Below are 27623 nucleotides of genomic sequence, written 5' to 3' on the forward strand. Positions count from 1 at the left end.
AGAGAGATGGGAAATTAAGAAGTCTGTTTGGGACATGTTATACTTGAGATATCCTCCAAATGGAAAGGGCAAAGAAACTGTAGACTATATCCATTTAGAGATCATGGCTGGATATATAAATTTGGGAGTCACTGTAGAATAGAAAGTCTGAGGTTTAATGAAATCATGTATGGAGAGTACCAGTAGAGAACAGAGAATCATGAAGAGTTGAGAACTCCAAAATTTAGAGACAGAAAGAAGAATAGTACAAGTAGGGTAAGTGCAATAGAGTAAGTGAAATAAGAGAATGTGATGTTTGGGAAGCCAACTGAAGAAAGTACTTCAAGAAGATGGAAGTGAGTGTCTGTGTCAAATTTGATTAAGAACTCATACATTTTAAGGAGTAGACAAGATCACTAAAATTTTGCAGGATGGAAGTCACTGGTAACCTTGACAAACCTGAAACTATTTCAGCCCTTTAAAAAAGCATCTATATTGGGAGGGTGGGAGGGAGTAACATATACACACTACTATATAAAGTAGGCAATTAACAAGAACCTACTGTATAGCAGGTATACCTACTGTATAGGAAAATCTACTCAAAAGTTTGTAATAACCTATATGGGGAAAAAGAATGGATATACTTATATGCATAACTGATTCACTTTGCTGAACACCTGAAACTAATATAACATTGTAAGTCAACTATACTCCAATGAAAATTTTTTTAAATAGTAGAAAATGAAAAAAGCCATCTATAATTTTCATAGCTTCCTACACTGTAATGGCAAGTACATAATTTGGGACACAATACAATTTCATTTATATAAAATATTTAGCTTCCAATACTCCACATCCCTTGTGCTGAAAACTAGCTGATTGGCAAAGAAAGGTCACAGAAATTTAGAAAGATAGGGACTGATTTGCTTTATTATGTAAACACATAATGCTTGTTATCAATAATAACAAAGAAAGATGATTAAAGTCCTGTGGACTTGTGGAAAATTTGAGGTACTTTTAACTGTCCACATACAGAATTTAAACTTGTTGAGTGATTTTTGGTTTTCCTCAATATTTTGACCTCAAAATACTACTGAGGTGTGAGGAGGGGAATTAAAACTTACAGATCAATAGGAAGTTGAGTACAAATTATTTTATTTTCCTGTATAATTTTTTCTTAAAGAATCTTACAGAATATTATGAAACAACACTGTTTGATTTTTCACATCCATAAAACAAGAGCTAAGCTGCCTTTTCCCACTTCCCACAGAGAAAATGAACTAGATGAGAAAATAAGAACATAGAGAATTTCCATTTAATTTACCAAGTGGTAAAGAGGAAAAAGTAAAGCTTTACTAATAAAAAGTAGGGAAGGGCTGAAAAAGAATGGATATATGTATATGTATAACAGAATCACTTTGCTGTACACCTGAAACTAACAACACATTGTAGATCAACTATACTCTAATATAAAATAAAAATTAAATTAAATTATATCCTCAATCACAAATTAGTCAAAAGCACTTTTCCTCAGTAAGATTCCACATGAAAACTCTTGAAAAGACAGCATTAAAAAAAAGATGAGCCATTCAAAGTGAAAGATAAGTGAATCTCAATTTCCTTCTAGAACATATACTTAACACCAGTTAAATAACATGAATACAGATTACAAATTCATCATAACTCCTAAAAGTAATTTAAGAGGTAATCTATATTTTCCACTATGATTCTTTGCCTATTTTTTTAAAGTATCAACTAAAATTCCCAAATCACTTTTAAAGAAAAAGACTCTTTATTCTGAGTTTTAATTAATGTATTACTTGAGCTTTCCTTTTTTTTTTTTTTTTTTTGTCTTTTTAGGGCTGCACCCATAGCTTATGGACATTCCCAGGCCAGGAGTCTAATCAGAGCTGTAGCTGCTGGCCTAAGACAATGTAGCATCCAAGCCATGTCTGCAACCTATACCACAGCTAATAGCAACACCGATCCTTAAACCACTGAGCAGGACCAGGGATCAAATCTGCATCCTCATGGATACTAGTTGGGTTTGTTATCCCTGAGCCACAGTGGGAACTCCGAGCTTGCCATTTTAAAATCTGGTACTGAGTTTAAAGATTATTGCATATTTTATGGTATGCCTATTTTACGCATATTTAATGGCAGAGTAGCACTGTACTGTGCAATTACTGTTTTAGAAGACATAATTTGAATTATAGTCAAACCTTTTTTTCTAAAGCCTTATTTTAACAAGATCTCACAGATGAAATTACTTGTCTTTTGGGGTATCTGCTTAATCCACAATTTGTCTTTTAAACTATCAGCAAACCCTGAAGGTAAGCCCAGAAGTAATATTCATATTAAAAGACCTGACCTTCCTGTCTAGAGTTGAGTCAAAGAGCTTTTGCTGGGAAATATGGTAATTATCCTAGGAGAGAGCTGTTGGTCAATCTCTTAAGATGGATCAGTGACAAGTGAACACAGAGGATTTGGAACAGTCATACTTAGCCATGGGCTCACCAAGAAGAGAAAACAGCATGTAAATAGAAGAACAAACAGTTTTGCAGAAAGTAGCAAAGACTTTGGGCCTTGGGATGGATAGAATATTTCCCATGGGTAAAAGTTTTTGCCCTGAGGTTCCCTTTACTTTCTCAATAAGTTCTGCAGATCCCTCTTGACTAAGAACAATAACTCTGGAGTTCCCGTCATGGTGCAGTGGTTGACGAATCAGACTAGGAACCATTAGGTTGCAGGTTCAATCCCTGGCCTTGCTCAGTGGGTTAAGGATCTGGCATTGCCATAAGCTATGGTGTAGGTTGCAGACGCGGCTCGGATCCTGCGTTGCTATGGCTCTGGCATAGGCTGGTGGCTGTGGCTCTGATTAGACCCCTAGCCTGGAAATCTCCATATGCCACAGGAGCAGCCCTAGAAAAGGCAAGAAGACAAAAAAAAAAAAAAAAAAAAAAGAACAATAACTCTAACAGCATGGTTAGGTGAGTTTGTAGTATTATGGCGGTGCTTTCCTCCTGGGACATATTCATTTGTAGGGAGTCAGGATCTGAAGTGAGGACAATACATATTCAAAAGTCTTTGCATTTTCCTAAACTATGTCATCCTCTATTTTTCCCCTTGATTTTCCAAAAGACTGGTTAATTTCAAAATGAAGAAGTTGTTCTATAAAGCTAACAATCACACAAATTTTCATAAAATAAAAGAATATAATTTTGATCTAATATTAATGAATTTTAAATCAACAATAACACAATAATACTGAGGGACTTTTACACCCCACTTATAGTAATGGACAGATCATCCATACAGAAAATCAATAAGGAAACAAAGGTCTTAAATGATGCATTAGACTAGATGAACTTAATTGATATTTACAGAATATCCCATTCAAAAGCAGCAGAATTCATATTCCTCTCAAGTACACATGGAACATTCTCCAGGATAGATTCCATTTTGGGCCACAGATTAAACCTCAGTAAACTTATGAAAATTGACATCATATCAAGCATCTTTTCTGACCACAACCCTATAAGACTAGAAATCAACTGCAAACAACTCAAACTTGTGGAAACTAAACAATATGCTACCAAACAACCAATGGGTCACTGAAGAAATCAAAGAAGAAATAACAAAATACTTAGAAACAAATGAAAATGAAAACACAATAATCCAAAACCTATGATATGCAGCAAAAGCTCTTCTAAGAGGGAAGTTTATAGCACTACAAGTTTCTCTCTGGAAACAAGAAAAATCACAAACAATCTAACCTTACACCTAAAGCAACTAGAGAAAGAATAAGTAAAACCTCAAGTTAGTAGAAGGAAAGAAATCATAAAAATCAGAGCTGAAATAAATGAAATAGAGATGAAGAAAACAATAGAAAAGATCAATGAAACTAAAGCTGGTTCTTTGAAAAGATTCATAAAATTGATAAACCCTTAGCCAGACGCATTAAGAAAAAAAGGGAGAGGTCTCAAAGCAATAACATAAGAAATGAAAAAGGAGAAATTACAATGGATGTCAAAGAAACACAAAGAATCATAAGAGACTACTATACACAACTATATGCCAATGAAATGAACAACCTAGAAGAAATGGACAAATTCTTAGAAAGGTACAGTCTGAACCAGGAAGAAACAGAAAATATGAACATACCAATCATAAGTACTGAAATTGAAAATGGGATTTGAAAACTTCCTAAAAACAGAAGTCCAGGACCAGACAGCTTTACAAGAAAATTCTATTAAACATTTAAAGAAGAGTTAATACCTATCCTTCTGAAATTATTCCAAAAAAAAAACTGCAGAGGAAGTAACACTCCCAAATTCATTTTCTGAGGCCATCATCACCCTGATAGCAAAACCAGACAAAGATACCACACACAAAAAAAGAAAATTACAGGCCAGTATCACTGATGAATATAAATGAAAAATCCTCCATGAAATACTATCAACCTGAATCTAACAATACATTAAAAGGATCATATACCATGATCAAGTTGGATTTATCCCAGGGATGCAAGGATTTTTTCAATATCTGCAAATCAATTAGTGTGATACACCATATTAATAAACAAATCAAAAAGACAATCCACAGGATGGGAGAAAATATTTGCAGGAACTGACATGGGATAATCTCCAAAATATACAAACAACCCATTCAGCTCAATATCAAAAAATCAACAACCCAATCAAAAAAATGGGCAGAAGACCTAAACAGACATTTCTCCAAGGAAGACAGGCAGATGGTCAAAAAGCACATGATGAAAAGTGCTCAGCATTGGTAATTATTAGAGAAATGCAAATCAAAACTATGATGAAGTATCACCTTAGTGCTGTCAGAATGGCCATCATCAAAAAGTCTACAAACAATAAACGCGGGAGAAGGTGCAGAGAAAAGGGAATCCTATTACACTGTTGGTAGGAACATAAGTTGGTACAGTCACTATGGAAAACAGTATGGAGGTTCCTAAAAAACTAAAAATAGAACCACTATATGATCCAGCAAACCCACTTCTGGGCATCTATCTAGAGAAAAGCATAATTTGAAAAGATACATACATCCCAATGTTTACTGTAGCATTATTTACAATAGCCAAGATTTGGAAGCAACCTAAATGCCCATTGACAGAGGAATGGATAAAGAAAATGTGGTACATATATGCAATGGAATATTTCTCAGCCATAAAAAAGAATGAAATGATGCCAATTGCAGCAATATGGATATACCTAGAGATTTTCATACTAAATTAAGTCAGGCAAACATCATACAATATCACTCATATGTGGAATCTTTAAAAAGGATACAAGTTTACTTAATTGTAGATCAGAAAGAGACTCACAGACTTTGCAAACAAATTTATGGTTACCAAAGTGGGGAGGGGGGATGGATGGATTGGGGCTTTGGGATTGGCATATGCACACCACGATATATGGAATGGTTGGCCAGTGGAGACCTGCTGCATAGCACAGAGAATTCTACCCAATATTCTGTGATAATCTATGTGGGAAAAGAATCTTAAAAATAATGTGTGTATAACTACATCACTTTGCTGTACAGCAGAAATTATCACAACACTATAAATCAACTATACTTCAATGAAACTTTTTAAAAAATACATATATGTGTTCATGATTATGATATAAAGTTCTTTTAAAAATAAAAAAATAATAGCTGGTAGGTATGATAATGGAAACATATGTTTATTGTACTATTTTATATCCTTTTTTTTAACATTTAAATTTTTTCTCAAATCCTCCTAACCCTGAAAAATTAAATGGACTAAGATTCAGGTCAACCGCTTTTTTAAAAAAATATTTCTGTAATTTTTAATAGAATTCTTTCCCATAAGACCACAAATTCTCGAGGTTCACCATTATGTCTTACAGGATGGCATACAGTAGTTAGTGAATTAAAAACTTTGAAGCAACTGAATGAAAATGAGTAAATGAATGAATGAATAAAATTATATTGTAAATCAAAAAAAATTTTTTTAAGTGAAAGAAACATGATATCTAGAAATGCTTCAGTAAAATTATAGTATCGGGAGTTCCCATTGTGGCTCAACAGGTTAAGAATCTGTGTATCCATGGGGATACTGGTTTGATCCTTGGCCTCGCTCAGTGGGTTAAGGATTCAGCATTGATGCAAGCTGTGGCTTAGGTCACAGATGCAACTCAGATCTGGCATTGCTGTGGCACAGGCTATCATCTAAGGCTCTGATTCGACCACTAGCCTGGGAACCTCCATATGCCTTCAGTTCAGTCACAAAAAATTACAAATACATATATATATAGTATCATACTTACATTTTATCCTCTAGGTTCTTACAGGATTTCTTCATGTCTTCAACCTGTTTTTCCCAAGATTTTATGGATTCCTGTAATCGTGCTATCTCTAAATTGTGATCACTAAGAACCTGTTGAAAATTCAATAAAATTATGGCATTCATTGCCAAGTGATCCATGACAGCATTAAATTCACTAAATATTCAGGTATCATCTATTCAACTTTTACACTGGGAGTGTCCTTTAGTTAAAAGAAAAAGCAATCATTATACTAGTTCTTTCTTTATAAAACAAACAGAGACAGAAAAATTCTAAAATCATCAGAAAAGAAAAATAATTATAGCAATAGGAATGTGAAAACTATAAAAAGAAGTTTCAAGACATGAATTCATTTTGACTATAATTTCAACAAATTAAACATATATTTTCATAATTATTTTCAAAATATCATTCCAGGATATAAGGATGAGTAAAAGTCAAAGTGGGTCTTTTGCCTTCCTTGATATGTTTATGCAGAAAGGAATTTTTCTTAATAATTAATGAGTATTTTGGAAATGGAAAGATTGGGTACTATGAAAAAACATTAGCATGATTAAAAAGAAGGAAATATGGGTGGAGAGAATCCATAGTGAAACAAGTATTTTTACAAAACAGTTTGCTTTTACAAAAAGTGAAAGCAAACCTATCAGAACTTGGTTCTACATTTAAACTTGTGAGGGAGAATGGAGCTGAGAGAAAAGCTGATTAAACAAATTCCTTTGCTCTGGCATAGAATTATCATGGATGGATTATTCAATGCCACCTAACCCTGAACATCAGTGTGGGGCCTGAGAAACACCTGTTGGGGGTGTAGAGGTGCTCCCGGTCATACCAGGTAAGACAGGTGGGTGAAAGCTCCTCCAAACTACTTTTTTCTCTAAACATTCACATGACTGAACTCGTGGGCTATAACTAGTTCCAGAGTTAAAAATGCTCTGAAATCACAGAACTGCCATCAAAAATTAGCAGAATGTTCAAAGGACTCTGACCAATCATCAGGATTAGTGACTATATGCTGAAGGCTCGTCCAGCCTGATACCCCTAACCTCTAGCTCTCGGCCCTCTCTGCCCTGCATGTGTAGGGTACCTTCAGAAGTACACACCGTTATTCTCTTCTGCCAGCATCACAGCAGCTTGACTTGGCTGCAGAGTTTTCTAAACTAAAAGCACCACATGGGAGTTCCTGTTGTGGCACAGCAGATATCCATGAGGATGCCAGTTCAATCCTTGATCTCGATCAGTGGGTTAAGGATCCGACATTGCCGTGAGCTGTCGTATAGGTCACAGACACGGCTCAGATCCTGAGTTGCTGTGGCTGTGGTGTAGGCCGGCACCTGTAGCTCCAATTCAACCCCTAGCCTGGGAACGTCCATAAAGCAAATTAAAAAAAAAAAAGTACCACATGAAGATAAACCTGAAATTCCCTGAAGTCTCAGTCCATAGCCAAAATCTGTTTTCTAATCTCAGACAATAACAACAATAGTACCATAACAACAAACTTAACCAAATTCAAAGCACTCAGCTAAAAGCCTTATAGGCATGACCTGATTCCATCGCCACAAAGCCCTTGGAAGTAGGCAATATTATTACCCCCTTTATTTATTTATTTATTTATTTATTTATTTTTGGCTATTTTAGGGCCACACCTGCGGCATATGGAAGTTCCCAGGCTAGGGGTCGAATAGGAGCTACAGCTGCCTGCCTATGCCACAGCCACAGCAACACCAGCTCCAAGCCATGTCTGTGACCTACACCACAGCTCAGGGCAACGAGGGATCATTAACCCACTGAGTGAGGCCAGGTATTGAACCCACGTCCTCATGGATACTAATCAGATTCGTTTCTGCTGAGCCATGACGGGAATTCCCACTACCTCCACCTTACAGGTGAGGAAACCAGGTTGGTAGAGCCACGATTCAAACCCAGGTATCTGTCAGATTGAAGTTTGCGCTTTAAACACTCTTCTCCACAGGTGAGGTGGGGTGGGGCGCTGGATTAGGGGAGGTAGCGAATGACACTGGAGGCGAGTTTATCCCTGCCACCTCAAGCCTTGTCTAATTTGGCCTTAGAGATCTTAGAAGTACAGGTTAAAGAACATATGCTGCATTTTCCCAAGCTATGCTTGTGCTGTGCTTGACATAATTTATGAGGCCCAAACTGGAGTTATGAGCTTAGGCATACAGATAAAATGTTTTATACAAACCCTGTGTTCTTTTTTTTTTGCTTTTTAGGGCCACACCTGCGGCCTGTGGAAGTTCCCAGGCTAGGGGTTGATCAGAGCTACAGTTGCCAGCCTACACCACGGCCACAGCAACTTGGGATCTGAGCTGTGTCTCTGACCTATACCACAGCTCATGGTAACACTGGATCCCAGACCCAGTGAGTGAGGCCAGGGGTGGAACCTGCATCCTTATGGATACTAGTCGGATTCGTTTTCACTGCATCACAACAGGAACTCCCCTGTGTTCTCCTTTGAGCATAGCCTGACTCATGCTTCCTTACTCTGTTGATATTTTTAAAAAGTGATAACGATCTGGTTTTTTTGTTGCTGTTTTGGGGGCTTGTTTTTGGTTTTTTGTTTTTTTTAAGGTTGAACCTGGGCTAGCCTACACTATAGCACAGCAACTCCAGATTCAAGCCACATCTGTGGCCTAAGTGCAGCTTGCAGCAACACCAGATCTTTAACCCATTGAGTGAGGCTAAGGATTGAAACTGTATCCTCATGGATACTAGTCGGGGTCTTAACCCACTCATCCACAATGGGATCTCCCAGATAAAGATCTTTTCGAATGTACATATTTGCAGCAAATATTTGATTTTACTTATGTTTTGTAATGGGATGTCACAATAGATATATCGTAGCTAAAATGATCAGAATCACCCAACACAAAGTATAATGGAATTAACTCAACATTCTGATAAGAAATATGTTTTAGTAGTTCTCTTGCCCCATATAGTTTTACACACAATTCTCAAAACAGAAGACAATAAGACTCAATTCACCTAATTGTGATAGATTAACAGGTGCTTCTGTTTTAATTAACATGAAAATGTTAACCTCTTTAATTACTGTCACCTCCATAAACTTCAGTTTTCTTATCTTTAAAATAAGGATAGTTTTCATATTTAAATATTTATCATAGACTCCTGGCTTTAAATCAATGTTACCAGTTTTTAAAAACAAAAGTGCAGAACTCTGAAGCATTTTCTAGTTCAAATAGACAAATTCCCAAATTCCCTTCACATATTAAAGCTCCTGTACTAAATATAAACAGAGAGCCTAAATTCTGTTTTATTACACATTCAAAATTAAGGAATCTGCCCATGATTATTCACTTTGTTATGTAAAATAAAGCAGTTTCACAGAAACATTACATATGGGTCTATATACATTTGGTTGGTTTTGTATTTTTTTTTAAATCATTTTTGCAGTATTTTGGCTCACTAAATGCAACTTGTACCTAAGGCATTCCAAACTTCCTTCTTTCCATCATATTCCTAAAGAGGAATACACAATTGCACTGTTAACACTTAAACAGAGTGTCAGAAAACGTTCACATGCCAAAACATTCTCCCCAGAATGCCATAAAGATGAATTAAATCAATTCCTTTTTTCAAAAGATCTGCTACCAGTTATACTGAAGGCACTGTATATTGAGGTGCATGGCGTCAGGCTTGAAAAAACATATTCTTTCTCACCACTGTGCTGGTAGTAACTGTTTCTCTCATTTTTGTCACTTTAAGCTTTAATTTATCCAATTCTTTCTTCTTTTTGTAAGTCTCCTTTCTCTTAAATTCACAGAGTTCTTTATATTCCTCAATCTGTAGTAACAAACACAATAAGCCGACTCAAAATGTTTGAGGACTACAAAGTTTAGGATTTTTTTTTTTAATTTTTCAACCTAATTCATATTTAATTTAAATATACCATATTCAATCTATTATCAAAAAGTCTTGCTTATTTTGAAGCAAAGGAAAAATAATGAACCACAAGGACAAAACTGTAATTATAAAATGTTGAAATAGTACATTTAGAATAAAATAATGATCATTAATTAATAGCAAATTATAAAAGTAACTGCCATTGTAAAACTTACTACTAAAATTGGTTACCAGACTTACAGTGTGTTAAGCACATCAGGAGAGTCAAAGTAAAGAATGGAAAATTCTTTGGAAATCTAAATTCACATTATTTAATGGGAAATTAAACAGAACAAAACCAAAATCATGAAAGGGCAACTCACAATCCAGGACAATTTACCATTTTGTTACTCATACCAGTCCCTGAGAGCTAAACGATCCTTGCCTTGATTTACCTCCGTTTATTTCAAAAACACCTGATATTTGGCAGAGACACTCCATAGCTGTGCTTTAAGCAACATGCAGCAGTCAACTGCCCAGAACTGGCTGTGCACTGACCAAAGGAAATGTGTGTCTACGCAGATAAGACCTGGAGGTGTCCTAAAGTTAGCTTTGTTTCATTTCCATGCTCAGACCTCCACCCAAACTGGGCCAATTCCGCTCAGCACAATTCACACCCTGCGCTAAAAAGCATGGAGGATTGCGCATGCTCCAGCTTGCCCCCCCCCCCCCCCCCGGGGCTGTCTCTGGAAATCTCCGCCCCTTTTCTAGAGCCCTGAGGACTTCTGCCTTACACTTCTTAAAATTCCCTTACTGTCCTCCATTCAAGGGGAAGGTGGTTTTAGAGGACAAGCTCTCCCTTCTCCAGTTCTCGACCTATGAGTGGAGTTTCTGATCGGCTATACTGAAACTGATTTGATTTGCAGCTCTAGGGAAAGAACCCATTGAGGGGTCACCGATCTGTTGGAGATAAATACCAATTTTACTCAGTCACCTTATCAAAATCAAACACATTACAAACTGGTCTGGCAAAATGAATTATAAAGAACAAAGTAAATAGGAGAGTAGTAAGGCGTGAGAATACATATTTAACTCCGTATTAAAGAGTTATGAGAACACATATTTGGGTGGTTTCCAATTCACCCAAAGTGACTGCTCTGAATGAATGTGATCATTATCAATTACCTCTGCACTAGGGCACAGCTGCATTTGAATGAAACATGGTGATTAGCAAATGTTGTTGAAAATTGAAATTCTGTGCTCATACTTTGGCCTCAGCCTTCTGCCAATGTCTTAGCTCTTGCAATTGTAGAAATAGTGTTAGAAAAATCTGTTCTGTTTTGTGTTAGGGGAGACCATATGGGTCAGTCGTAAACAGTTTTTCCTTTCTTAGCAGGTAAAGGGAATTAACAGGCTGTTAACTATGGCATATCACATGCATTTAGTGAACACTGGTAGTTGAACATTGGTGGTATATCCCAGCTGGTCTAGCCCACTGGCACAAGGCATTCCCTTAGGATCCAGTATTGTTCCAGAGTGGGAAAAGTCTTAATCTGGCTGGAGTGGACACAGCAAGAAGATTTCTGTGCTTGGTTGGGAAAGATTTTCTTCTTTCTACTTGAATAAGGAAGCATATCATGCAGCTGTCACTGGCAGCCATCTTGTGACGATGAGGGGAACCAGCCTTAGGATGAAAGGTGAAGGAGGGAAGAGCCACTGCATTAACTACTCTTGGAATCTGCCCTACCTCAGGAATTGCAATTGTGTAAGGTAATAAAGGCCCTTACTATTTAAACTAGATTGAGTCAGAGCTTCTGCTATTTGCACTGAAAGTATCCTAACTGGTGCCCTTTCCCAGAGAAATAGACCAGGGGTAGGCAAACTACTACATGTGGGCCAAATCCAGCCACTACCTCTTTGATTTAGTTGGTCCTTTTGGCTCTTCTGTGCTAAAATGGCACAGTTGAGTAGTTACCATAGAGACTGTATATGGTCCACAAAGCCCAGCTACCCTCTGGCCCCTTTCAGAAAGAGTTTGTGGATCCCTGAGAAACACTATTCAAAAAAGGAAGGATAACCTATCACGTTCTGAAATTCCCAATCTGAAGCCCCTCTGGGCTTCCTTTCTTGAATTTAACACTTATATTAAAGAATAGAAGGAGTGGAGGTCTTAGCTTTAAGGCCTAAAATGAAGTTAGAAACTCAATCATTCAATAAAGTAATATTATAGAATGTTTCCCATGTGTGAGATTTGCCAGGAACTGATCATGGTGCTAGGATTCAGCAATGAATAAAACAGACAAAATCCAATGCCTGGTAGAGCCTTTCTTCTGGTGGGCAAAGCTCAGATTCCATGCCACCAATGACCATTGCTTCAGCCCCAGGGGAAATAAAGAAAAGGGACATGGTTTTGCACTCCTCACCCCCACTGCCCTGCAAGCCGTCCCTCAGCTGTGTCCATGAAGACACATCCCACATTTTTCCCCTATAACTTAAGTGATCCCCTCCAGCATGGGGGCTCCAGCTTGCTCAGAGAGAACAGTCCAGCAGAGGGCTGGAAATAGTGGGTGAAATGAAGTCCTTTCAGCATTGTTGTGGGTAGAGAATGAAAATAGGAAAACCTCTTTTGGTCCTTGTTGCCCTGACACTATTTCATCGAGATAACAATAAATCCAAGTAGGTGTAACCCAGTAATGGGAGTCATGGATATGAATTGACTCCATGACTTACAGCTAGCTTCATCCCCTGAAAAGGTCCAGGGAGCTCTGCTTTCATCAATTCTGTTTAGTGGCTGCAAACTGCCTGAGGGACTCCTTGTCAGCAACTTCACAAAGTGCCTGTTCTAAGGACAATTAGGGCTGAGCCATCTGTACCCAAGAAAAATAAGCCACAGTTTTAGTGTAAAACTGTCTCTGAAGATGTAGGTGCTCCAAAGGATAGAAACTCTTGGACCTGAGCAGAACTTATGAATAGTCTTATCATGAGACCAATCACCACAAGAACCAAATTGAGACAGGAAAGACAGATGGCAGGCACAACCATTAAAAAAATGAGGAGGGGGACAAAGCCATTGAGAAACAGAATACAACAAAACTGATTAGAGCCACCGAGGCCCAAGACAGCAGAAGATTTGACTTCCAGTGGACCTCAAGCCTCATTATACATGCATTGCAATGCATCAGCAGCCAAGTGACACACCCACCAGTGCCATGGCAGTTCTGAGGCCCACCACAAAAGGTCAAAACATGGGTGGTGCAGAGATGGGATTAAGATGGTGGAATAGAAGGACTGGAGCTCAACTTCTCTCCTAAAAACAACAAAATTCACAACTAAAGACTGAGCAATCTCCACCCAAATGGACTGGAAACCCATACCCCACTCCAGAAGAAAAAGAGGAGGCCACATCCACAGGTAGGAGGGGTGATTTCGTGATATAAACAACCCCGTACCTCCCTGGTGGGAAGCTCCACAGACTGAAAACTAACTGGCTCACAGAGACTCACCTACAGGAGTGAGAGTTCTGAGCCACACATCAAACCCTCATGTGTGGGGATCTGGCACAGGGAGAAAGAGCCCCTGAGCATCTGGCATTGAAGGCCAGCGGGGCTTGTGCGCAGGAGCTCCACAGGACTGGGGGAAATGGAGACCCCATTCTTAAAAGGCGCACACAGACTTTCATGTGCACTAGGTCCCAGGGCAGAGCGAGGTCTCCACAGGAACCTAGGTCAAACCTGACTGCAGTTCTTGGAGGACATCATGGGAAAACAGGGGTGAATGTGGCTTGCTGTGAGGGAAGGACATTGAAGGTAAAGCTCTCGGGAATATTCAGCAGTTACCTTTCTCTGGAGGTGGCCATTTTGGGAAAATCTGGCCCCACCCATCAGTCAGTGCTGAGAAGCCCCAGGGCAAACAACAACCCAGGTGGGATCACAGCCCCACCCCTCAGTAAACAGGCTACCTAAAGAGCCTCAGGCACACAGCAGCATCCAGAGACTAAGCCCCACCCACCAGAGGAATTAGAATCCGCTCCACCTACCCGGGGGGGGGGGGCAGGCATCAGCCCCTCCCATCAGGAAGCCTACACCAAGCCCCCCATACCAACTTCAGCCACAAGGGGGGCAGACACCAGAAGTAAGAGAGGCTACAGCTCTATTATCTATAAAAAGGTCACCACACCAAAAACCTATAAAAATGAAAAGGCAGAGAACTATAACTCAGATGAGGGAGAAAGGAAAAACCCCAGAAAATCAGCCAAGCCATGAGGAGATTCTCAGCCTCCAGGAAAAAGACTTTAGACTGTCAATGCTGAAGATGATGCAAGACATTGGAAATAAACTGGAGGCAAAGATGGACAACTTACAGGAAACGCTAACCAAAGAGATACAAGATATAAAACTTAAACAAGAAGAGATGCAAAATACAATAACTGAAATAAAAAACTCACTAGAAGCAGCTAACAGCAGAATACAGGAGGCAGAAGAACGAATAAGCGAGGTGGAGGACAGATTAGAAGAAATTACGGATGCAGAACAGAAAAGAGAAAAAAGATTGAAAAAAAATGAAGAGAATCTCAGGGAACTCTGGGACAATGTTAAACGCACCAACATCCATATTATAGGGGTGCCAGAAGGAGAAGAGAGAGAGAAGGGGACAGAAAAAATATTCCAAGAGATAATAGCCGAAAATTTCCCTAACATGGGAAAGGAACCACTCACTCAAATCCAGGAGGCACAACAAGTACCAGATAAAATAAACCCAAGGAGGAACACACCGAGACACATAATAATCAAACTGACCAAAATTAAAGACAAAGAGAAAATCTTGAAAGCAGCTAGGGAAAAGAAACAAGTAACATACAAGGGAACCCCAATAAGGTTATCGGCAGATTTTCCAGCAGAAACTCTGCAGTCCAGAAGGGAGTGGCATGATATACTTAATGTGATGAAAGGAAAAAACCTCCAGCCAAGAATACTCTACCCAGCAAGGCTCTCATTCAGATTTGAAGGAGAAATAAAAACCTTCTCAGATAAGCAAAAGTTGAGAGAATTCAGCAACACTAAACCAGCCTTACAACAAATACTAAAGGAACTTCTCTAGGCAGGAAAGAAAAGATCAGCAACAGGAAACAAAAATGCCACAAATGACAAGACTCACCAGTAAAGGTATATATACAGTAAAGATACGAAATCATCCATGCACAATTATACCATCAAAATCAGAAATCATGAGAAGAGGTGGGTACAAATGCGGGACACTGGAGATGAACTTGCAATTAAGAGAACAACAACTTAAAACAATCTCATATACATATAGACTCTTACATCAAAACTTCAGAATAACTGCAAACAAAAATCTACAATTGATACACAAACAAGGAATCTCTGGAGAAGAAATATATCTCATAGTAAATAAGTGCATAATCCACCATGAAGGGGGTCATTTGACATCATTCTTGGAATGCTGAAGTCTTCTCAGATCTGATTCTGATTTCCCCTCCATCAAAGAACTTATGATAATTATAATTAAATAATGCCACTATACAATTAAATAATACAGTTCTACAATTGTATTATTAATAACCATTTCTCTCCATGGTACAATGTAAAGTTTATAATGTCTTGTTTATCACATCACCTAGAATGGTGTAATGCCTTTATTGAAGAATCAATGAGATGGAACAAATTGTGAGGACATATTTATATAGTTACACTGTTTTTTAACCAACTTATGCATTTTATATTTTACTTATTTTCAGAGGGTGTATTATTTTTGTTATGCTTACCAGTTAAGTTATTCTTTTTACTATGCTATATAAAATGTTTAATGGTATATAAGGCTTTCTTCTTTATAAATTTTAGTTGTATAATATAACAATTTAATATAATGCTAATTTTTAAAGAAAATTTGAAATGTAATAGATAAAACTAAGTAGTAAAGATGAAAGCCATAAAATTGGGATAAAGTATAGAATAAATTTCCTATTTGTCTCAGCATATGTTCCATTCCACTTCTCCAGTGGGAGTCACTTAATCTGTTTCTTAAGATCCATGTTATAATAATCTGTGTGAATGTAATTGTGTGTAAATGTATGTATTTTATTCTGTAAAAAAATAAAAAAAGAAAAAGAAGCTAAAAAAGAATATATATATATGATACATATATCTGAATCACTTTACTGTATATGTGAAACTAACACAGCATTGCAAAGCAACTACATTTCAATAAAAACTTAAAATTTTTAAAAATTAAAAAAAATAAATAAATTCTCATGAACCAAAAAAAAAAAAAAAAAAAATGGGTGGTGTCCCAGTTCCTGGAAATTCCCACCCCTTCCCTAAAATGAAATATTCCTTCCACTTGCCAGCCTATGAATTTACCCAGCCCATAAAAACTAACCAACCCCACAACCTGAGGCCACTCTCACTTTCTGAGATGGTCCACATTCTGCCTAAGGAATGTGTGTCTCTCTAAATAAGCTTGCTTTCACTTTATTTTGGCTCACTCTTGCATTCTTTCCTATAGAAGCCAAGGACCTTTACTTGACAGTCTGTCCTAGAGGCTTGCACCTCCTGGGAAGTGACATTTCTCTGTCCTGCATCAAAAGGTTGCTCACTGCCAGACTGTATTCCACTGTGGGTCTTTTTGTTTGTTTGTTTGTTTGTTTGGTGGTGCCTGGGGCATGTAGAAGTTCCAGGTCAGGGATCAAACCCAAGCTACAGCTGGGACAACCGCCTAATCCTTAACTGCTAGCCTGCCAGGGAACTCCACTACATTTTAATTAAGACTAAAGAAATCCAATTTAATAAACATTCTTTTCTTTTTTCTTTGTGCCCGCGTGCGCGCGCACACACACACACACACACATTGCACTCAATATGGCAGAGTTGCAAGCCAGATCCAATTGCCTGCATTATAGTGATCCCAGTTCTCATGATGGAGAGAGCAGCATCAGGAGCTCAGTGGCAATTCTCATCCTAGGCTAGGCCCGCAATGCTTGGGGGAAAAGAAGGCTGTTGCTGGGAGCACCTAATATGGAGACAGCCCTGCTTCTCCTGGGACAACCTGAAGTAGCACAAAGAGGAATCGATCAGAAGCCATTCTGAGGGTGAATACTTAAGAATTCAGGATGCAGCAGTTATCCTTGCTGACTCTCACAAAACTGCTGGTCTCAACATACCCTTCTCTGTTGGGGCTGGGGACAAAAAAAAATGTTGCCATTTCAGTAGACAACAAATGTTGCCCACCATCAAGCCATCAGCCACTGTGCAGCATTGGATGATATGCCCTGAGGGGAATTCAGGATGGAGAAAAACAGGATGCTGGCCCTAGATATTTAAGATGCATATCACCATTTGCAGCAACATAGATGGACCTAGAGATTATTATACTAAGTAAAGACAGAGAAAGACAAATATCATATGAGATCACTTATACATAGAATCTAATAAAAATGATAGAAAAAAAGTTATTCAAAAACCAGAAACAGTCAAATATTTCAAAAACAAACTTATGGTTACCAAAGAGGAAACATGAGGGGGAGGGATAAATTAGGAGTTTGGGATTAATATATACACATTACTATACATAAAATAGATAACTAACAAGGACCAACTGTATAGCACAGGGAAATCTACTCAATATTCTGTAATAATCTATGTGGGGAAAGAATCTGAAGAAGAAGAGATATATTTGTATATACAACTGAATCACCTTGCTATACTCCTGAAACTAACACAAAATTGTAGATCATCTATACACCAATAAATTTTTTTTAAAAGGATGCATATCCAGAGTTCCCCATGTGGCACAATGGGATCAGCAGTGACTCTGTAGCCCCAATACAGGTTTGCTCCCCAGCCCAGCACACTGGTTATAGGAGCCACTGTTGCCACAGCTGAGGTATAGGTATCGATTATGGCTCTGATCTGATCCCTGGCTCGGGAACTCCATATGCCCCAGGGCGGCCAAAGAAGAAGAAAAAAAAAAAAAAAGATGCATATCAAAGTAATGATTTCAATGAGCCCAGACTCTTACATCTTCTCATATGTAGAAAAGCAGTAAAATGTTAACTCGAGATGTCTTTTTTGTGATTAGCAATTTTGATGTTCAACTATATTTTTTTATCTCAGCAAAAACTTCTACATATCCTGGCTCTTCCTTTACCTTTTTGGAACAGTTCCTCAGAGCTGTCCCTTCAGGTCCTTAAATAAAACTCACAACTTTTAGGTTATACTTTTTTTTTTCCCTCAGTTGACAAGGCCCTTGGCTCTGCCTGCCCCTCTGAGGCTTTTCCCTCTTGGACTCCTTCAGCAGGAGGCACAAGTTCCAGCAGAGGTGAGCTCACTGATCCTATCTATAGAGACAGGGCCTCAGAACTGTCAAAGGCAGCCAAATGACACAGAAGCAAATGCCTAGTCCCTATAGGGCTGCATTTGAGCAAGGAGCCAGCCCAGAGTTACCATTCCTGTCACTCATATTCCTTCCCATGAACTGAGATGCTACTACACAATCAAATGACTTCCCCACAGGGTACCAGTGTCTTTGAGTCTCTGTTCTATCCCTGTAGAAGATACCGTGGGGAGCACAGGCTAGCTTCAAGGACAAATAAGTTATTTCCTATTTCCTGCCCTCAATTCTGTACAATTGTTTGTTTGTCTGTTTCTTTGTTTTAGAGCTGAACATGCAGCATATAGGAGTTCCCAGGAGAGGGGTTGAAACAGAGCTACAGCCACCGGCCTACACCACAGCCAGAGCAACTCGGGACTGAGCTGTGTCTGCGACCTATAACACAGCTCATGGCAATGCTGGATCCCCGACTCACTGAGGGTGGCCAGGGATCAAACCTGCATCCTAATGGACACTTTGTCAGGTTCTCAACCCCCAAGCCACAACAGGAACTCCTGTAATTCTCTATTTTTAAAAATAAATCATGCCACTTACCTCTTGACTCAACTGTTTTTTTCTTTTCAAATATTCTGCTTTTTCTTTTTCCATTTGCTCCTCTACTTCTTGAAGATATAGTTTTTGCAACTCTAGTTCTTCCTTCTCTGAGTTAATTTGGGTATAAGTCTCGTTGATGTAAACAGTGGTAGTAGCTTTTTCTTTCATGGCCTGGTTGAGTGACAGGACAATCTTCTCATGCTGCCTTGATAGCAACTCCTGCTGTTCACTAGGAGAAAAAGAACCATTTATGGCATGAAAAGGGCTTTCAAAAAAGAAAATTTAAAGTCTGTTTGGTGAGACGAACCACCGTAAAGAAGGAAATTGGAAGGGATACTTATTTTAGAGTTTTATTTGTGATTGTTTAACCTTGGTTGAGATGAAGGACAGAAGGAAACACAAGTGTGAATCTTCCAACTGTTTACCACTGCAGGGGGGTCTTGTGGTCCTGCCTCACCTCACCTATCCTCACACACTAGGTGGTTAACTATGGTCTATTTTGGTTTAAAGCACACAAGGATTCACAAACAGTTTTAAACAGGTGAATGGAATCTGGCCAGTTTGATACATAGCATTGTCCCAGCTATCTTAACATCCTGAGATATGTGGTTAAGTCAAAGAATGAGAAACATCCCATCACCCCTCCAGCCACCTTCTGACATCACTGTCCTGCAGAGAGGGCCCAGGAGAAAACTAGTACTCCTCTGATGGACAGGAGGTGAGGAGGAGGGCTCTGAGTCTACACTTCTCAGAGTGTGCTTGAAATCTAATTTAAACCCTCTTATCTTCTCATAGCTGCAGCCAAATATGAGTTCAGGAGGAGACATGAACCTCACATATCCATTACTGGCCACATCTATTGGAAGAAGAGCCTATAAGATTGTAAGAAATATCTACCCCAGGGCTAACAAGAAAAGATTTGAGGAGGCACCATTGGTGCTATTTCTATATTTTCCTTTTTTTCAAAGCACCTACAATGTAAAGACCTTTATCCTTGTACTAGACTCCAAGGCTAAACACTTTAATTCAGGGGGATTGTGTGCAAAGGCTCAGGAAAATAAAAACAGGTTGTTGGTAAGCTTATTTTCCAGAAGTCAACTCCACCACAGAAAGGCAATTAAAAGAAGCCTAGGCTAGATGGGATAAGATAATGGGTGCTTTGTAGGTTTAGGAGAGGACACTTTCTAAGAATGAAGCAAAATAAGGATCAAGTACACTTAAGGAAATAAAACAAAACAAGTCAAATTAATACATCTGACTAGGTGTATGTTGATGAGTTGGGAGAACTCTCAGAAACTGAACGTAGGATCCAAGGAAACCTCCCTCCCCCATTCCTAAAGGACTTGCACATGTCTAGTGTCTGAGGACCACCTGTGGGCACCTTGATATACCTCTTTGAAAAATGGATACAACAAGTGACTTCAGCTTGCTATTGCTAGCCTATCAGGCAATCCACCTTATGTTTATATTTGGCTTTCCACAAAGATTTCTCTAGATCAGTGATTCTCAAAGAGTAGTCAGGACCAGTAGCATCAGCAACATCTAGGAACTTGTTAGAAATGCAAATTCTTATCCATATTCCCCAGACCTACTAAATCAGAAATCTGGGGTGGAAGTCTCAGTAATTTGTGCTTTAACAGGCATTCCAGGTGATGTTGATGTACACTCAGGTTTGAGAACTGCTGGTCTATAGAAGTGTGATAGTGCTGGCTAACTGATGTGAGTATTCCAACCTGGATGTTATCTTCCTGGTTATTTAGAAATTGATAGTTTTTATAGTGGTCTCTGGCGATTGAGGCTAGCACACACCATGCACAAATCTGCAGTGTGAATCCCCAACAGGAGTTAGGGTATGCGGTCTCTCAAATGTAGGCAATCACAAACTTTTCCATGGAGCATCTCCCAGAATAGGTGTTCTGAGGGCCTACTTTGGGAAACTGTCCCTGGGCCTTGAGGTTCCCATCTAATAAATACTGACGCTTTGATATCCTGTGCACCAAGTAGCCTTCTGATTATTTTAGCTTCCCAATATATATTTTTTTAACTATGAGTGCTCTTTCAGTATTTTTTACTCTAACAAACTCTAGACATTTATACCTCAGTCTTGCAAATCTACTCGTAGTGCTGAGCTATTCTTCAAGGTTTTTGGTGTTTCCCCCCACCCCCCGACTCCCCAGAATATATATCTTCCTCCTGGGTAAATCAAGATTTGCAATCCCCATTTTGATTTACAGAGGGAGCAAATGAGGCCCATCCCACAGGGGAGGTGCTGGCAACACAACTGAGGAATAAAGAAAAGAAACTAACAGGTAAGCAGCTCTCATTTAATCACAGATAAAATCTAGAAACAATCCCATCCTCAGCCCTCCAGTAGACTATGACTGAATGTATTTAAGGACCTAAACTAGCTACAATATATCTGTTGATATTATACATGCAAATACACTACCCAGCAAGATTTCTCACTTTGGTGGTTGAGGTTTGTAAACTTGATTTCACTAAAAATGAAATGAAAACCACTATGTGCTTCTACCTTTGGAGATAGGGTGCAAGGCAGTGTGTGATTTGCACACAGTTGCTGCTAGCAAGCTGAATTATCTGAAATTTTACAGGTCTCCTGGCTGCAGTGGTTGAAAATTGACTGCTCTCTTCCCAGCTCTCTGCAGCCACCGCACACCCCTCATCAGCTCAGGTCATCTTCTGTAGGTGACCTCCACCTCCTAATTCGCCCTGCACCAGTTCAGACCAGAGGACAAACCCCTTAGGAGAAGTTTTCCACTTGACTCCAGATACTGACTCCCTCAAGTACTAAACAAACAAACAAAAAATACCTACCCCAGAGTTGTATTCATCTTTTTCAGATCGAGTATTTTCTTCTTCCAAAACTCTATTTCATTATTTATCCTGGTAATTTTCAAGTGTAATTGATTTATCTCAAAAAGATTTAATCTTCGAGCATCCCTGACACATTCTTAAAAGTAAATGGAAGAAATGTTACTCAATTATGTGAGAAACAGCACAATTGTAGCTACTGACTTTTCAAATGATAAATTTTGTCTTTTTTTTTTTTTTTTTTTTGCCTTTTTGCCATTTCTTGGGCTGCTCCTGCGGTATATGGAGGTTCCCAGGCTAGGGCTCTAATTGGAGCTGTAGCCACCGGCCTACGCCAGAGCCATAGCACTGCGGGATCTGAGCCGCGTCTGCGACCTACACCACAGCTCATGGCAACGCCGGATCCTTAACCCACTGAGCAAGGCTAGGGATCGAACCTGCAACCTAATAGTTCCTAGTCGGATTCGTTAACCACTGAGCCACGACAGGAACTCCATAAATTTTGTCTTTCTTTGAAATACTCTTCTGATCATGTTCCTGTACCAGACACCTCTTATGCCTTTGGATCCTCTCAGTCTTACCTATCAGTTCCCTTATTTTAGCTACTGCTACGGTCAGTGACCAGCTTTCAATGAGCTCTGAACAACTTCCTACTAGTGCAGTCTGATTCTTGTCTGTCCTATACACTTCTCTCCTATCTAGGACTTCCATATGGCCTCTACTGTGGGACTTCCTAGACACCCCTACCCCCACCCATGCACATGTAACCCAAAGTTTAGGAGGTATGCAAGCAGTGAACCAATGGCAGACAGAAGCCAGTGCCTGGGTGTTCCTGAAAAGAGATGACCCTGTGTCCTGGGAGCATATTCTCATACCTAACTAGTTCCCATTAGTGGCAATGAACATCACATTGCACTTCATACTAGCTCTCCCTTCTCCCTGCTTTGGTTCCTTATCCCATCCTCCTCCTCTTTGTATTGTACTTCCTGATAAAATAATAGTGCAAAAGCCATTGCTTCTGGCTCTGCTTTCTGGGGAATTCTGCCTGTTAAAGAATGAATTATTCACTAGTAAATAATAAATCAGTCGTATTCACATAAGACTTCAGAGGATTACCTAAGTGCTTGATAGATAGATGGTAAAAATGCATGAATTTTTAAACACTGCTGTTTTTAAAAGGGTACTGGGCTACTTATTTCTATACAACAAATTCCCTGAAAACTGCCCAATAGCTCCCCTGAGAGAGCTAGGTTATTTTTTGTAGGCTACTAGTTAAATTACTCATTGTAGCAGGGTTTCTCAAACTTTATGTCTTGAATATGCATATGCATCTCCTGGGGATATGGCTGAACTACAGACTTTGACATAGTAGATCTGAGGTAGACCAAGAAAGTCTGCATTTTGTAACAAGCTCTCAGGTGATGCTGATGCTACCCATCCAAGGACAATACTTACAGTTGAAAAGCTTTAAAACATAAGGCCTATTAAATTTACTTGGTTAAATATTCATTATGTATCAAGTCTTTATGGATCTTATAAGCGAGCATGGCATTTATTTTTCCTTCCAAAATATTTCTCCTGCTTATAAAAATAACCCAATCTAGACAGTAAAGAAAAGCAACCAAAGAAAACAAAACTATTCTTAATTCTGCCTGAGCACAGACCCTTTTAAGTCTTATTTTTTCTCTGCATGTGGGAGTTTGTTGTGTATTCCCTGCCAAACTACACTAACACTGTGGATATTGTTTTATAATTGATTATATCACTCAGGGTCTAATTGGGAGATAGAAATCTTATAGTAAATTGGATGGGGGAAATTTTAATATAAAGAATTCTTATCTGGAGTTCCTGTTGTGGTTCAGAAGTAGAAAACCCTACTACTATCCATAAGGACGTGGGTTGGATCTCTGCTCTCTTCTCAGCTTTCTGCAAGCACCACACATCCCTCATCAGCCCACATCATCTTCTGTAAGTGACCTCCACCCCCTAACTCGCCCTGCACCAGTTCAGACCAGAGGACAAACCCCTCAGGAAAAGTTTCCCACTTCAGCTCCGGATCCTGACTCTCTCACTTAGTGGGTTAAGAATCCAATGTTGCCATGAGCTGTGGTGTAGGTTACAGACATGGCTCGGGTCTGGTGTTGATGTTGCTGTGGTATAGGCTGGCAGCTGCAGCTTTAATTTGACCCCTAGCTTGGGAACTTACATACACCGTGAGTGTGGCCCTAAAAAGATTTTAAAAAATAAATGGAAAAAGAAAATTATTATCTGTAACAGAGGGTTAGAGTAATGAGGGAATGAATAGTAAGAAAGTAAACAAAGCTCTAAAGAATTCAGGAATACCAGGCATAAGGAGCAGCACTATCTTGAGGGCTGAGAGAGAGTGCCTTCTAGGAAGGGGCACCTCCAGACCTGAGATCGAGACCTCACTGGAGAGGGCTGTGGCTCATTGGATGGCAAAGAAGTACATGAAATGCTAGGCTGGCAGAATTTACTAAAAATAGGCTTCTGGGGGTCTTGGGGTGAAGGGCTGTCCACAGGGAATTGCTGTACTTCCGAATTCATTGGAAAACCATGGCGGTTGTTCACAGGGAGGTGCCTCATGGTAGCAATCTATCATGAAGCTGCCCAAGGGGTATTTAAGGAAGCTGCTTGGTGTGAGGGCTGCTGCACACTGCTGGGAGAAGCTACCTGTACTGCAAGATTTGGCCAGGTTGAGCACCAGAATGGGAGGAGGACCCGTTTCCTCCAGTGTCCCTCCAATGCTCTCTACTGACAAAGCTTAACACTGTGCCAGCAGACAAAGGGGAAAATTCACAGGGCTCAGCTCCCTTATGACAGAAGAGAAAATGAAGGAAGATTTGGAGCTATGAGGCAATAAATGGATCACTGGAACATCTACTTTGAAAATAATTTTTAGAGTTCCCTAATGGCCTGGTAGTTAAGGATCCAGCATTGTCGCTGCTGCGACTCTGGTCTGATTCTCTGGTCTGGACAATTCTGCATGTCATGTGTGCAGCCAAAAAAAAAAAAATCATTTATTTATTTATTTAGACTACTGTTTTAGGTTGGGCTTCCTGGGAAACAAATTTTAAAATTTGTGTGTGGAGCTCTTAGGAACAGCTCCTCTGAGGAAATAAGGGTTGGGCAAGGGTTAGGGGTTTGAATGATGATGAGCTTTGCAGTTGTGATGACATTTTAGAGTTGTTCTACATTTAGCGAGGGAGACAGACCCTTGTATCTCTTGGTGAGCAATCACTGAATATGGGTGGCACTTGGGAAAAGACTAGAACCTGGAAAGAAGCCTGTCTCTTTTGTCTAGGGCAATTCTTGCAGGGAAACTGAGCTGTGTGCCTCCATCAAAACTCCTGGCCACTAGGAAAATAAAGCTGGAGCCTTAACTTAAACCAAATAGAAAACTTAACTCAAAATAGATCAAAGATCTAAATGTAAGAGACAAAACTAAAAAATCCTTAGAAGAAAGCATAGGGGAAATCTTTACAACATTGAATTTACACATGATTTGTTGGATATGACACCAAAAGCATAGGCAACAAATGAAAATAAAAGCTAGACTATACCAAAATTCAAACTTTTGAGGTACATCAAAAGTCATTATTTTAAAAAATCAACTGAAAAAAATAACATAAGTCATTTGTAACAAGAGTGATAAGACAACTCATCGAATGGGACAAAATATCTGCAAATTATATACCTAATAAGGAGTTAACATTCAGAATATATAAAGAATTCCCACAGCTCAACAACAACCTGATTAAAAGATGGACAAAGGACCCAAACAGACATTTCTCTAAAGAAGATACACCAATGGCCAATAAGCACATGAAAAGATGTCCAACATCACTAACTATTAGGGAAGTGCACATCAAAACCACAACAAGATACCAATTCATATCCATTAGGGCGACTATTATTAAAACAAAACAAAACAAAACATAGAAAATAGCAAGTGCTGGCAAGAATGTGGAGAAATTGGAATGCTTATGCATTGTGCAAGGAAAGGTAAAATGGTACAGCCACTGTGGAAAACATTGTGGCAGCTTCTCAAAAAATTAAACATAACCTTACCATGTCACCATACACTTCAGCAATTCTTTTCATTTATACTTAGAAGTATTGGAAGCAGAGACTTGAATAGATATTTGTATATCCATGTTTGTAATGCATTATTACCTATTTATATTATTGTTATTATTATTATTTTGTAATAGCATTATTTACAAGAGCCAAAAGATGGAAACAATGCAAGAGTCCGTTGATAGACGAATGGATAAATAAAACATGTTATGCACATACAAGGGAATATTGTTCTGCCTTAAAAAGAAAGGAAATTCTGCCACATGCTACAACATGGATGAACCTTAAAGATGTGCCAAGTGAAATAAGCCAGTCACAAAAGAACAAATATTGTGTGATTCCACTTACAAGAGGTACCTACGGTAGCCAAACTCAAAGAGAAATTAGAATGGTTAAGGTCAGTCAAGCTGCCTAACTTATTTGGATAAATATCAATTTGGAATGAGCTGATCTATATATCTTTAGCCCGTCTATGGATAATTATATAAATTCAAGTCTTTTATATATGCATATATATATATATGTCCACTAAAAAATTAAAGGAAAATTATTATGTATCTCACTGTATTTGTGTTGTATACTCTTTCTAGATATTTTTATATGAAATAACTATTAAACTAATCTCATTACAAGTACTGTGCTCTATTTTCTTATAAGATAAACTAAATTTCTACAGTTGATAACCTTAAAAGTACCTTCCAATTCTCTGCTAACACTATTGGGAATAGTTTCCAATAGAAAATACAGTCTGCTGAGTTCCATGCTTTCAATTTCCAGAAGATCAATTGTGGTTTTTCTCATTTCTTCCTGAAAATGTAAATTACATATTTAAACAGTTAAGACATTAAAATAATGACTGATTTTCTAAACAATGCCCTGTAAATATTTTAAAAGATCTAAATCTGATTTTCAGAAAATACCTTTTGCTAGTATTTTTATTTGGAATAGAAAGTGGGAAAAATACTTCTCGAATCAGTTTTTAAAGTGTCATTGTTAATTTATCTTTCAATATCTGCTGATTCTCTTCTATTCAGAAATTATCTTTCCCTATGTGTATGTGTTCCTGTATGTAGTTTCAATCAATTTAAAAGTAAAGACTCCAAAAAAAGGGAGACATTGAGAAAGAAAACTACTTAATTAAAAAATGGAAAATGCCTATAAAAGTATGATTAGGTATAAAAACAACAATGGTTTTCTTATACATATCTAAAAGTCCAAACAAATAGGTAGGGATATATATATCCTGTATATATGGGGCTATTTTAAAAAAGTAAAAAACATTAAAAAATCTGATAGAGGAAAAAATAGATAAAACATCTTTTAAACAAATTTGTTGTAATGGCTATACAACGGCTATAGTTATTTTGTGCCCTAAGAAATTGCCATTATATTTTATGAATAATAAAAAAGCAGGCTGCATAATTTTATGTCTAGTATGATCACTTTCCTATAAAAAATAAAATTTAATACACGCATTATCTATATCCTGAAACTAGGAAAGACATTCATTAAAGAATTAATCGTGATTATTTTAGGGTAGGATCATAGCGATTTTTACTATAATCCTTTTGCTTGTCT

General features: G+C 38.5%; 1 protein-coding gene across 1 annotated transcript in view; it reads right to left on the reverse strand.

The window, feature by feature from the left end:
* CCDC175 (coiled-coil domain containing 175) overlaps window positions 1-27623 on the reverse strand; it is a 73910-nt gene that overhangs the window by 42973 nt on the left and 3314 nt on the right. The window contains 5 exon segments of the mRNA XM_013985897.3: window positions 6297-6406; window positions 10014-10136; window positions 19116-19344; window positions 21951-22086; window positions 26741-26852. Of these exon segments, the coding sequence (XP_013841351.3) occupies window positions 6297-6406; window positions 10014-10136; window positions 19116-19344; window positions 21951-22086; window positions 26741-26852 (710 nt within the window).

The sequence above is a fragment of the Sus scrofa genome, chromosome 1 (genome assembly GCF_054392235.1).
Source record: "Sus scrofa isolate SSC_HxYL_T2T_F1_AM1 chromosome 1, Sscrofa_HxYL_maternal_Yorkshire_Landrace_v2.0, whole genome shotgun sequence".
Taxonomy (NCBI): Eukaryota; Metazoa; Chordata; class Mammalia; order Artiodactyla; family Suidae; genus Sus; species Sus scrofa.